Below are 13,745 nucleotides of genomic sequence, written 5' to 3' on the forward strand. Positions count from 1 at the left end.
ACCACCAACCTTCTTCACAGATCTCTCCTTTGTATCCCGGAACACAGATACAGACCCCCATAATACAGGTCCCATGACCTCCTGAGCAGGTTGGGTCTATGCATTGCTCCTCTGGAACATCACATTCTGCTCCCTTCCATCCACTCCTGCATACACAATGGCCCTTTTCATATTCACCATTACCGCTGCAGAGTACTGGACATGAATCTAGAAAAAAGAGAAAACAAGTCAACACAAAGTTAAATAGCAAATTATTGTATTAGTGGCTAAATTCACAATAGAGCCTCATAAGCCAGTGTAAGGTTAGCGCCAATGTTCAATGTACAGTTATATCTGGTGGAGGACGGACCATCTTAAAGAGATCTTGTACCTGGACCCGACTTCTCGGCCCATCTTCCTTGTGTGGCACCCTCACCTTACCGCTTCCTGTCCGTGAGATGAGCAGCATCAGCCTGCAGTCGGAGCAGCAGCAGTTGGGGAAGCTTACACGCCTAACCCAGAATTATGCATGGTCAGCACAGCATAATTAGGTGAGCACCTTGGTTTTTAATGTGTTCTTCTATCTACCTGATCAATACACACATGGAGCAACAACATATTCCTCCATAAAATCACATACACACTGAAAATTTATTAAAGTGTGAATATGAATCAATAAAACAATTAAAAATATCATACATAGTCAGCATTTTTATGAATGTATGATTTTGACTTTGTGACTGTTTTTTATGTTACTAACAAGCCCTAAAACTTAGCTTTTAAGATTAGAACAGCGGGGTGAATAGACCATTATACGTAAAACAATTTGTCTCTATACTGTCTAAATAATTATGATATACCGTAGTATACAGGCAATTACCTAGACTGTCCATACCTCATAAACTTGCCCTTCCTTTTTTCCCCCGACGCAAAGAAAACACCCAACACCAATATTTAATTTATAACTTTATTTGGGAGTAATTCATTATAAACCAGGCTCCTCTTTTATATTAACACCCAAACGTTGGAGGGGTAAGGTCGCAGCTCTCCATGTTAACCAATTGTAAACTTGTGGGGATATGCCACCGGACTTCCGGCACATGTTACCCAGCCTTGTTCTTCCACCATGGAGTAGCGAACCCCTCAGGAAGCTACGACCCCCCCCACCTAAAGAAAAAATTGCCTCTTCAATCGCATCCTGCAATCCTGAAAGGAAAATATCCAACCCCAAATCAGTTAAATGTACACCATCTGGAAGCAAAGACCTAGCATTGTTTCCTTCTAACTGCCTGTGCCTTACTATAATACCCCCTTTGAAATGCATGAAACGAGAACTACGCTGATTTACTAGTCTTCGTGTTCTTTCAATTCCTGTCCCATCTTACGCTCCACGCCACACCATTCTGGGAATGATCTCCGACCAAACTACTACCGATCGATAAAATAAACCCGGAAACTTATCCAAATCAGCACTCATTAACGTAAGAAGTTCAGTCAATTGAATAGACCCCCAAATCATTTCCTCCCGCATGTAATACTAGAATAACCGGAGGCGCAGCAATTCTGGCTATTTGAACCACCTCCAGTAAAACCTGTGACCATCTCAATCCTCTAATGCCCCTACAATTCACCTCCAGATTGTAAAACCCCAACAATGTCCCACCAGGAAGCAACTCAGCCCTCCTCTCTGCATACAGGATGTACGAATGTCCCAATATCCAGATACTGGGTCTTGACTGACCTAAAAGAAAAACGATTGGAATAAATACAAAGGTTATTAAAGAATTAACAATTCCGGCTTAATATACCAGAAAAAACAATCAGAACGCCACCAGCCTGTCTTCACAATCTCCTCTTCTCTGAAGCCCGCTCACGCTGCTTCAGTCGCTGCCCCGATTCTAAACGAATGCAAACCAAAATCACCCAGAGACAAACCCAAAGAAATGATGAAACAAAGAAACAATGGGCTGCCCGGTCTTATAAACCAGTACTTCAAAACCAAATCGACAGGACAAACTGGGCCCTGAATTGAAAACAATGAAAATCATAAGCCCTTGCCCATGGTATTAGTTTTTGACCTACGAATGCGAATACGTATAACCCCCTTACACCACGACACATCGTTGTAATGCAAACCCCCCATTGTCCGTCCCGACGGTGCCACCAGCTTGCTGACTCACAAAGCCCCAAAAAATGCAATCCCAAAAGCCGCAGAAAAAAGAATGGACTCAAAAACGGAATTGCAAACTGCTTTTGTGCCTTCAATAATTCTTGCCAACAGGGAAAAAGAAATGGGACGCCTCAAACTCTCTTGTGCCTTGGTTTTTTCCCAACCTTTCAAAGCTTGGCGCAAAATGAAAGATTTTGTGACATACTCCCAATCCCTCAGTTTGAAGTGAAAAGCCAAACCTGAAAGCCTGTTTCTGGCTAGCGTTGATGAAAAACCCTCATCGTGCAGGCGTTGCACATATAAAATAGTCACTTTCAGTCTGGCCTGACCAGACGAACCCACCGGTAAGTCTCCCACACACTCCCACCATTCCCTCCATATGAGTTCCATGTCGATGGGGCTACTGACGCCCTGACCAGCGGCATTAAGATGTTTCCAGGATTTTCCAAATGTGGTCTGGGCATCGCATTCCCTTCTGATCGGCGTCTAGAGCCAGCTCTCGAAACTTCTGAAAATTGAAACGTGACAATGAATCAGCCATATCATTTTCTATACCCGGAATTTGCCTAGCTCGGAGCCAAATGTTCAAACGCAGGCATTCCAAAACAAGGAAACGAATAAGCTTTTTGACTTGAATAGAAGAAGAGGACAAGTGATTTACCACGTGAACCACACTTTCATTATCCGTCCAAAAACAAATACGAGCATTCCGCAGCTGGTCACCCCAAATACCCAGAACCTCTACCAATGGGAAAAACTCCAAAAGTGTCAAATTTTTGTCCACTCATTCCTCACCCAACTACTTGGCCATCTTTCTGCGCACCATTGATTACGAAAAATAACTCCAAAACCCACAGAACCCGCTGCATCCGAAAAAAGCGACAATTCCTGGCAAGACTTTTATGTACCCTGGAAACAATTACAACCATTATACTCAAGCAAAAAACTTCTCCAAACCCACAAATCTTCAAGCAAAGGCAAACTTAACCCTTTCACCTGCTGGCTAGTCATGGTCCCCCAGCACATAATGCCGGGTTCCTTAAAGTATCAATTGATGACATCCCGTGGTGTCAGCTCTGTTCACCAGATAGGACAGTTGTACTAAAGCACACATTCCCTTAAAACATTTCACCGGAGATGCGGCTTCATCAGGAAATGGGACAACATCTGGCTAATATAATGGTCCATTCAACCTGCAATTTTAGTAAATAACAAAAGCTAAGTTTTAGGGCTTGTTAGTGAGGATTTTTTTTTGGTAACCCAGCTATAATATCTAGTGTATATATTCCTCTCCCACCTGTTTCACAGACTCAACAATCTGCACTTGAATGTTTCTATGTCACATGTAGACATTACTTACAACAAAGGGCACATCTTCAGCCTTTGGCAATGAATTTACTAACACAGCAACATCATTAACCTACTGTCTGCCACAAGGCAGTGTTCTAACCTAAGATGACACCAGGCAATTAGAGTAATTAGTGGGATTTATATTCAGAGCACTTTTTTTCTATTAACATAATTGATTTTTCTTACTGTACTTGGAGTTCTCTGGTAACCTTATAATGTATGGTGGTAGTAGAAGCAATTCCTAAAGGACCTTCAAATATTTATCATTTCTATCTGGATTTTGTTAATTGACTTCTTAATGCTGCTAAATAAATCATCATATATCAGTAGTGGAATCAATAGGATTAACCTGTACCATCACTAAGGTATAATGAAAATGACTTCACTCCCTTTAAATACAGTGCCAAATGAGTTGTGGCTCACCACAGGGTTATTTTCCTTACAGGAAGAAGGAGCTCATGTAAGACGCTTAATGTCTTGAGAAAGTCAATGATAGAATATGCTTTAAAAAGTTTTAACCTGATAGTTGCTCAACTGGAACGTAATTCCCATGGGTCCTGCAGGGGGCATACTTCATTAGCTAAACATACACAATGATTCTTTAAGCTTAATAAACTCTGACTGATAGTCCTATTCTAAATAATATTTAGGCACTGTTATGTGTACCCTCAATAGCACTAATATGAATATATAATTTTAGCATTAAATAGTTTTGCATTGTATGATTGTATAAGTATACCTTTCTTAGCGCCTTACAGACATTATCATCACTGTTCCCATTATTACTCACTCACAATCTAAATTCCCTATAAATATATTGTTTGGCATGTGGGAGTCTAAGCTGGCCCCCAGTGGTAGTTGTGTGAGTGGACCGCCTCTTCCACGCCCAAGCCAGTTACAGAAAATGTTGTGCTGTGGCTGTGCATGTGCGACATTACTCCTGAATCTGCTGCCTCCACCAGCTATTGTTATATACTGTACTTAGTGCAGTATTGCTCCCTTTACCTGTTTCAATCAGGAAGCCAGACCATTTCTAACAAACAATGTCCTTTTTATGCATGGTCAAACTGGTGAACAGGGAGTAAAGGGCCTGTCACACTAAGCGATATCGCTAGCAATATCGCTATAACGTTACTGGTTTTTGTGACGTTATAGCGATATTGCTAGCGATATCGCTATGTCTGATACTTACCTCCGACCACTCCCCCGCTGGTTGTTGCTGATCGCGCGAGAACGTCCTGGACCATTTCTCGTCGTCAGCTTCCTGCTGGGCTTCCTGCTGTGGAGACGAGCGACGCGTGGATGCGGGAGGGAGGACGTCAGGATCGCCTCGTCTGACAGGTAAGTAACAACCCCCGACCCCTGCGATGTTGCTGGTGAGATCTGCCTGTGTGGCAGCTCACTAGCGACCACTTTGCGATGCACCAGCGATCCTGACCGCGTCATATCGCTGGTCGGGATCGCTGGTGCATCGCTAGGTGTGACAGTACCTTAACAAGTTATGCATTCTTCATCACCCATCATACAATACACCGGCTTCTTTTCCACAGGTATAGTTAGCAATTTCTTCCCAGCAACAGGAACAGGGAGAAGTTTGCACTGTCTACATTTTCCTAGGTGTAGGCTCATACGGGTCCTGGTGTGTCGCTATGACTCTATTACCTGATTTCCTTAAATTAGTCCCAGGGACTGCTTGTAGAGTCATTCCTCCCCATAACAGTACCCACAGGAGAGCCCCACATTTTCGCATCAGGTCCTGATTTAAAGATATTCTATAGAGTCAATATCTGTGACAATTTTGGAGACATTTGCCATTATTACATAATCTTTGCAGTACTTCGGGATTTCGTAAGCCATGACACGTTTGGGGAAGAAGCCAGAAGAAAACTAGGGTCTGTGCATATTCACTGAGTTTTGGCAGCGGAAGATGCTTTAGGAAAATGCAAGCAGTGTTTTTCCTGAAGCATGTTCTTTGATATCTCTTTGACTGTTTTTGCGACTTTGCCACAGATGTATTTTTTTCTAATGGTATATTTGAAGTTGTGAATGGCTTCTGATCGGAAGTTACTCGAAGAATGGTCAGGTAATTTCATTTCGCTTTCAAAGATTGAAGAAGTTAAAAGAAGTTTAAAAAGACAGCAGGTCGTTTTGACATTTCAGTGCTGATATTCATTATTTTCACCATTCTTATGTGCTTTTTCAGGTGAGTTTCAGAGTGCACCCGCCTGAAAAAGATGCCATATGTGCAAACCTTAATATTCCAGAACAGAGGATCCAAAAGTATTGGCTATACAAGCAGTATGTATTATCAAATTTTCAGTTTTGATTGGAGGGTTTCTTAATCACTAATGTATGGCTATATATTTTGGATGGAAATGTATCCCATGAATTAAGGTTTATTGTTATTTGCTTAGGAGGCAGATATATGCATAGGCTTTACTGCCAAAATAATTCGCTTTCAGGAGGATATGGAATAAATGAGAAGATATAATTCAACACCAAAATCAACTTGGATAAAAGGAAATATAGCTTAAGTCTGACATTAAAATCTTAGGAACACAACTATTAAGATACTGACAGTAGACGCATTTCAGATCAACTCCTTAATTGTTACAACTAGAGTTGAGCGAAACGGGTCGAAAAAATTCAAAAGTCGCCGACTTTTGGCAAAGTCGGGTTTCATGAAACGAAACCCGACCCTAGGATGAGGTCAGCCACGAGGTCGGCGACTTACGCGCCAAAGTCGCGTTTCAAAAGTTTGTTTTGCGCTCTTTTTCAGCCAATCAGGATCCACGGACACTGTGGGCAACGTGATGACATAGGCACGGGTCACCACCATCTTTCAGAAGGGCATGCAAGTGATTGGCTTGCTTTGGTGGGCGTCACAGGGGGTATAAAAGGGCGTGCACGCCGACCGCCATCTTACTTCTGCCGATCTTAGTATAGGGAGAGGTTGCTGCTGATTCTGTAGGGAGATCGTTAGGCAGGGAAGAAGACAAAAAAACTGCTTCTGCTGCTAGCGATTTGGCCTGCACAACACACAAGTCACTGTGTGTGCAGTGCAAGGGGAGGCTATATTGTGGTGTATCAGTGGTGTTGGTTGTTGGGCTGCCTTTTAAGGCTTCCTGACACACTGGCATTGCTGTTTACCCACTGCTCCGCAAACTGCTTTTTTAAAAGCAATCCAATCTCCCTTATCCTCTCGTCACTTTGGTCACAGACAGCTGTGCCATCGAGCGTGTCACATAGCGCTCAGATATCAGTGGGCCGCACACAATCCACAAGTGTCCACTGTCCACAAGTGTACGCAGCGATTCAAAATCTCCATTATCCTCTCGTCACTTTGGTCACAGGCAGCTGTGCCATCGAGCGTGTCACATAGCGCTCAGATATCAGTGGGCCGCACACAATCCACAAGTGTCCACTGTCCAAAAGTGTACGCAGAGATTCAAAATCTCCATTATCCTCTCGTCACTTTGGTCACAGGCAGCTGTGCCATCGAGCGTGTCACATAGCGCTCAGATATCAGTGGGCCGCACACAATCCACAAGTGTCCAGTGTCCAAAAGTGTACGCAGAGATTCAAAATCTCCATTATCCTCTCGTCACTTTGGTCACAGGCAGCTGTGCCATCGAGCGTGTCACATAGCGCTCAGATATCAGTGGGCCGCACACAATCCACAAGTGTCCAGTGTCCAAAAGTGTACGCAGAGATTCAAAATCTACATTATCCTCTCGTCACTTTGGTCACAGGCAGCTGTGCCATCGAGCGTGTCACATAGCGCTCAGATATCAGTGGGCCGCACACAATCCACAAGTGTCCAGTGTCCAAAAGTGTACGCAGAGATTCAAAATCTACATTATCCTCTCGTCACTTTGGTCACAGGCAGCTGTGCCATCGAGCCTGTCACATAGCGCTCAGATATCAGTGGGCCGCACACAATCCACAAGTGTCCAGTGTCCAAAAGTGTACGCAGAGATTCAAAATCTCCATTATCCTCTCGTCACTTTGGTCACAGGCAGCTGTGCCATCGAGCGTGTCACATAGCGCTCAGATATCAGTGGGCCGCACACAATCCACAAGTGTCCAGTGTCCAAAAGTGTACGCAGAGATTCAAAATCTCCATTATCCTCTCGTCACTTTGGTCACAGGCAGCTGTGCCATCGAGCGTGTCACATAGCGCTCAGATATCAGTGGGCCGCACACAATCCACAAGTGTCCACTGTCCACAAGTGTACGCAGAGATTCAAAATCTCCATTATCCTCTCGTCACTTTGGTCACAGGCAGCTGTGCCATCGAGCGTGTCACATAGCGCTCAGATATCAGTGGGCCGCACACAATCCACAAGTGTCCACTGTCCAAAAGTGTACGCAGAGATTCAAAATCTCCATTATCCTCTCGTCACTTTGGTCACAGGCAGCTGTGCCATCGAGCGTGTCACATAGCGCTCAGATATCAGTGGGCCGCACACAATCCACAAGTGTCCAGTGTCCAAAAGTGTACGCAGAGATTCAAAACCTCCATTATCCTCTCGTCACTTTGGTCACAGGCAGCTGTGCCATCGAGCGTGTCACATAGCGCTCAGATATCAGTGGGCCGCACACAATCCACAAGTGTCCACTGTCCACAAGTGTACGCAGAGATTCAAAATCTCCATTATCCTCTCGTCACTTTGGTCACAGGCAGCTGTGCCATCGAGTGTGTCACATAGCGCTCAGATATCAGTGGGCCGCACACAATCCACAAGTGTCCACTGTCCAAAAGTGTACGCAGAGATTCAAAATCTCCATTATCCTCTCGTCACTTTGGTCACAGGCAGCTGTGCCATCGAGCGTGTCACATAGCGCTCAGATATCAGTGGGCCGCACACAATCCACAAGTGTCCACTGTCCACAAGTGTACGCAGAGATTCAAAATCTCCATTATCCTCTCGTCACTTTGGTCACAGGCAGCTGTGCCATCGAGCGTGTCACATAGCGCTCAGATATCAGTGGGCCGCACACAATCCACAAGTGTCCACTGTCCACAAGTGTGTGCAGAAATTCTAAAACTCCCCTGTCCTATAGACACCTTGTACCTTGTTTTACATTACTATATAGTTTGTTGGATTTTGTCTACATTTCTACCAAAAATGAGGAAGGCTGGTGGAAGAGGCCGTGGAATTGGGCGGGGGTTGGCAGCTGGTAATGATGGTGTTGGTGGTGGATCTGATGGTAGTGGCAAGAGCAAAATAGGACCGAATGCAGGAGGTGCTGACCCTGCGTCATCGTCTGGCTACATAAGGCCTCGAACGCTTAGTTTTCTAGGAGTTGGCAAACCGCTTTTAAAGGCAGAGCATCAGGAAAAAGTTTTGTCTTACATTGCTGACTCAGCCTCCAGCTCTATCGCCTCCTCTTCTTCAGTTGTAAAAAGTAAAAGCACTGAGTCGTCATTGGAGGCTCATGTTCATGAACCACACCTTTCCTTGTGTCCTTCACCCCAACCAAGATTGAAGGATGACGAAGGCCATACTACTGATTACTCCATGGAGCTGTTTTCACATACCATGCCTGGATTATCAAGTCAAATGGTGAATTACCCAGGCCAAGATGAATCTGACATGGAGTGCACTGATGCACAGCCGCTGATGGATGCTTCTGCTGGTACATTCACTCAGAGCACTACATTGTCCTCGCAGTGTACAGAGCCAGATTTTGACCCTGATGAGACTCAGGTGCCCCTTCCCGCACACTATACCACCATACACGGTGACACAGAGAAAGGTGCACATGACATAGAAGAGGAGGTGATGGATGACCCAGTTGTTGACCCAGATTGGCATCCATTGGGGGAAGAGGGTGCTGCTTCCAATAGCTCAGATGAGGAGCATCCACAGCAGACATCGACATCGCAACAGCTGTTATCTGGCAGGCCCGGAGCACTCCAAAGACAGGTTCCAAACATCAAAAGAGTTGCTGGACAGCTTGTCCAGAGGGTCAAAAGATCACAGCGTGCTAGGCTGCAAAATGTCTGCCAAAGTAGGAAGAGTGCAGTGTGGCACTTTTTTTAACAAAATCCTCATGATCAGGCCAAGGTTATCTGTAAGAAGTGCGCAAAGACCTTTAGCCGAGGGAAAAATCTGAAAAATTTGAATACCAGTTGCATGCTTAGACATTTAACCAGCATGCACTTGCAAGCGTGGACACAACACCAAACCTCAAGTGCCACATGTGCAACTGATCACAACGAAGGTAGTCAGCAACGCTACATTGTTTCCCCCACTGTAAGCCCACCGGTTAGCACAGCAGCAAATGTTGAGGTGTCGTTGCAAGGCCACAGCAGTCAGGGAATCCCACTGTTATATCAACGAAAGACTGATTCTAGGCCATCAGAAAGAACACCAACTCCATCACCATCATCAACCCTCTCTCAGTCCGCCCTGTCCACCGCTACTTCCACCATATGCAGCTCTCAAGTCCAGCTCACCCTCCCAGACACTATGAGTAGGTCAAGAAAGTACTCAGTCTCTCATCCGCGTACACTGGGTTTGAACGCCCACATTGCCAAACTAATCTCGTTTGAGATGATGCCCTTTCGGTTGGTGGAAAGCACAGCTTTCCGCGAACTCATGGCCTATGCAGTACCACGCTATGACCTACCCAGTCGCCACTTCTTCTCTCGCAAAGCCATCCCAGCCCTCCACCATCATGTGAAAGACCGCATTGTCCATGCACTCAAGCAGTCAGTGAGCGGAAAGGTGCACCTCACAACTGATGCATGGTCCAGTCGGCATGGCCAGGGCCGTTACGTGTCCATCACTGCGCACTGGGTTAATGTGGTGGATGCAGGGTCCACAGGGGACAGCGGTGGTGGGACAGTGCTGCCTAGCCCACGGTATAGGAAACAGTTGGCTGTAGGCGTTCGACCCTCCTCCTCCTCCTCCAGAAGCGACAGCTCGTCCACAGAGCGCAGTCGTACGAGCACTCCATCTGCAGCTGCCACTGTTGCACACGATGTGTCCCCCTATCGAGCAGCTAGTGGAAAGCGTCAGCAGGCTGTGTTGCAGATGATGTGTTTGGGCGACAGACACACCGCCGAGGTGCTGGCCGAGTACTTGAAGCGACAAACTGAGTCATGGCTGGGCAGTGTACATCTTGAGGCAGGCAAGGTAGTTAGTGATAACGGCCGTAATTTTGTGGCAGCCATAGCCCTTTCAAAACTCAGCCACATACCTTGCTTGGCTCACACCTTGAACCTGGTGGTGCAGTGCTTCCTCAAAAATTATCCGGAGTTAACAGCCCTGCTCCAGAAGGTGCGAAGACTGTGCGCGCACATCCGCCGGTCGCCTGTACACTCCGTTCGTATGCAGAAGCTGCAGCGATTGCTCCACCTTCCCAACCACCGCCTCATTATCGACATTGCAACAAGGTGGAACTCCACCCTGCACATGGTGGAGCGGCTGTGCGAGCAGAGGCAGGCCATAATGCATTTGTGGGAGGATACACGGCCAGGCACTTTGAGAGCAGACATGGAGTTGACAGGCGTGCAGTGGTCGAAGCTGAAAGACCTTTGTAAAGTCCTTCAGTGTTTTGAGGAATGCACACGGCTGGTAAGCGCAGACGACGCCATCCTAAGCATGAGCATCCCACTTATGCGTCTGCTCATACAAACTTTGACGCACCTTAAGGAGCAGGCGTCTGCAGCCAATGTTGATGAGGAGGAAGAGGAGGAGGGAATCCTTGATGACATTCAGCCATTGTCTGCTCAGGGACCTCTCCTGGACGAGGTGGAGGAAGAAGAGGAGGAGGAGGAGGATGATGGGGATGATTACTTAGGGGAGGAGGATGCATCTCGTGGGGCAAGTGAAAATGTTGGCGTGGCAAGGTCTGGTACAGGGTTTGTGCGTGACTGGAGGGATGTGGATTTGCCAGAAAGTGCTCCTCCACCCAGCACTCGCAGTGTATCATTGACACCGGGAACATTGGCCCACATGTCAGATTATGCCTTGCGGATCCTAAAAAGGGACCCCCGCATTGCCAAAATGATGAACGATGACGACTACTGGTTGGCCAGCATCCTGGATCCACGCTATAAAGGCAAATTACAAAACATCATGCCACAGGAGAACCTTGACCTAATATTGGCTAATAAACAAGCAACTCTGGTAAATCGGTTGCTTGAGGCATTCCCAGCACACAGCAGCGGTGATGGTTCTCACACGAGCCGTACGGGCCGGGGGCAGCTTGGCAGAGGTGTTCGTGGTGCACACAGCAGAAGTGGCGTTGGAGACAGGGGTTTCATGACAATGTTGTGGACTGATTTTTCAAATACCGCTCACACAACTGGTAATACTGCATCGATGGAAAGTGACAGGAGACAGCAGTTGTCAACTATGGTTACAAACTACTTTTCCTCCCATATCGATGTTCTCCCACACAGGTCATTCCCCTTTGACTATTGGGCCGCTAAACTGGACACCTGGCCTGAATTGGCCCAATATGCCTTACAGGAGCTCGCTTGCCCAGCTGCAAGTGTGCTATCGGAAAGAGTCTTCAGTGCAGCTGGATCAATCCTGACAGAAAAAAGGACCCGTCTGTCAACCCAAAATGTGGATGATCTAACCTTCATTAAAATGAACCACGCATGGGTTTCCAAGGATTTTGTCCCACCTTCCCCTGATGACACATAGGGTGACAGAAAAATGGCTTGCTTTGGTCCACCTCTTCCTGGTACTTCACCTATTTCACCTTTTGCATCAGTTGAATGTCCAACATCAACATATGCCACTTTCTAAAACTCCCTAACTGTGCTGCCTCCCCCCCATGGCCGGGGTCACCACCTAGCGCACGACACCGTGCGAGTGCCGTTGCCCTGGACAGGTGGGTAGGCCGACTCTTGGGCGCGGGCACTGGCACAGGGTCCCTCATAGTGCAATCAAGTGTCTCTGACGGCGGTGGTGCACACCCGCCGTCAGACACACCGCTGTACTATGAGGGGCCCAGTGCCAGTACCGACGCCCACGAGTGGGCCCCCCTTGCTTGGCCAGGGCCCCAGCATTTGCAATCTTTACCTCTCCCTGCTCCTCCGCTGTGTAATCTGGGCCGTCAAATCCATACTGTGCCTGACACCGTCTGAGCCTGCCTCCTGAGACATATATTTTGAATGTGTACGCTATCCATACATGTTATCCGGGGATACGGTACCCCTTCTAACCTTTGTGCAATGACGTGCAATCCATACTGGGCCTAACACCGTCTGAGCCTGCCTCATGCTGTATAGACATATATTTTGAATGTGTACGCTATCCATACATGTTATCCGGGGATACGGTACCCTTTCTAACCTTTGTGCAATGACGTGCAATCCATACTGGGCCTAACACTGTCTGAGCCTGCCTCATGCTGTATAGACATATATTTTGAATGTGTACGCTATCCATACATGTTATCCGGGGATACGGTACCCTTTCTAACCTTTGTGCAATGACGTGCAATCCATACTGGGCCTAACACCGTCTGAGCCTGCCTCATGCTGTATAGACATATATTTTGAATGTGTACGCTATCCATACATGTTATCCGGGGATACGGTACCCCTTCTAACCTTTGTGCAATGACGTGCAATCCATACTGGGCCTAACACCGTCTGAGCCTGCCTCATGCTGTATAGACATATATTTTGAATGTGTACGCTATCCATACATGTTATCCGGGGATACGGTACCCCTTCTAACCTTTGTGCAATGACGTGCAATCCATACTGGGCCTAACACCATCTGAGCCTGCCTCATGCTGTATAGACATATATTTTGAATGTGTACGCTATCCATACATGTTATCCAGGGATACGGTACCCTTTCTAACCTTTGTGCAATGACGTGCAATCCATACTGGGCCTAACACCGTCTGAGCCTGCCTCATGCTGTATAGACATATATTTTGAATGTGTACGCTATCCATACATGTTATCCAGGGATACGGTACCCTTTCTAACCTTTGTGCAATGACGTGCAATCCATACTGGGCCTAACACCGTCTGAGCCTGCCTCATGCTGTATAGACATATATTTTGAATGTGTACGCTATCCATACATGTTATCCGGGGATACGGTACCCCTTCTAACCTTTGTGCAATGACGTGCAATCCATACTGGGCCTAACACCGTCTGAGCCTGCCTCATGCTGTATAGACATATATTTTGAATGTGTACGCTATCCATACATGTTATCCAGGGATACGGTACCCTTTCTAACCTTTGTGCAATGA

General features: G+C 46.6%; 1 protein-coding gene across 8 annotated transcripts in view; it reads right to left on the minus strand.

The window, feature by feature from the left end:
• TENM1 (teneurin transmembrane protein 1) overlaps positions 1-13,745 on the minus strand; it is a 1,357,925-nt gene that overhangs the window by 461,818 nt on the left and 882,362 nt on the right. For all 8 annotated transcript variants that reach the window (XM_073547613.1, XM_073547619.1, XM_073547618.1 and 5 more), the window contains one exon: positions 10-207. In XM_073547613.1, the coding sequence (XP_073403714.1) occupies positions 10-207 (198 nt within the window). The remainder of the gene's footprint in view (positions 1-9; positions 208-13,745) is intronic.

The sequence above is a fragment of the Dendrobates tinctorius genome, unplaced genomic scaffold (genome assembly GCF_039654945.1).
Source record: "Dendrobates tinctorius isolate UK_male_01 unplaced genomic scaffold, ASM3965494v1 ptg000154l, whole genome shotgun sequence".
In the NCBI taxonomy this organism is placed as follows: Eukaryota; Metazoa; Chordata; class Amphibia; order Anura; family Dendrobatidae; genus Dendrobates; species Dendrobates tinctorius.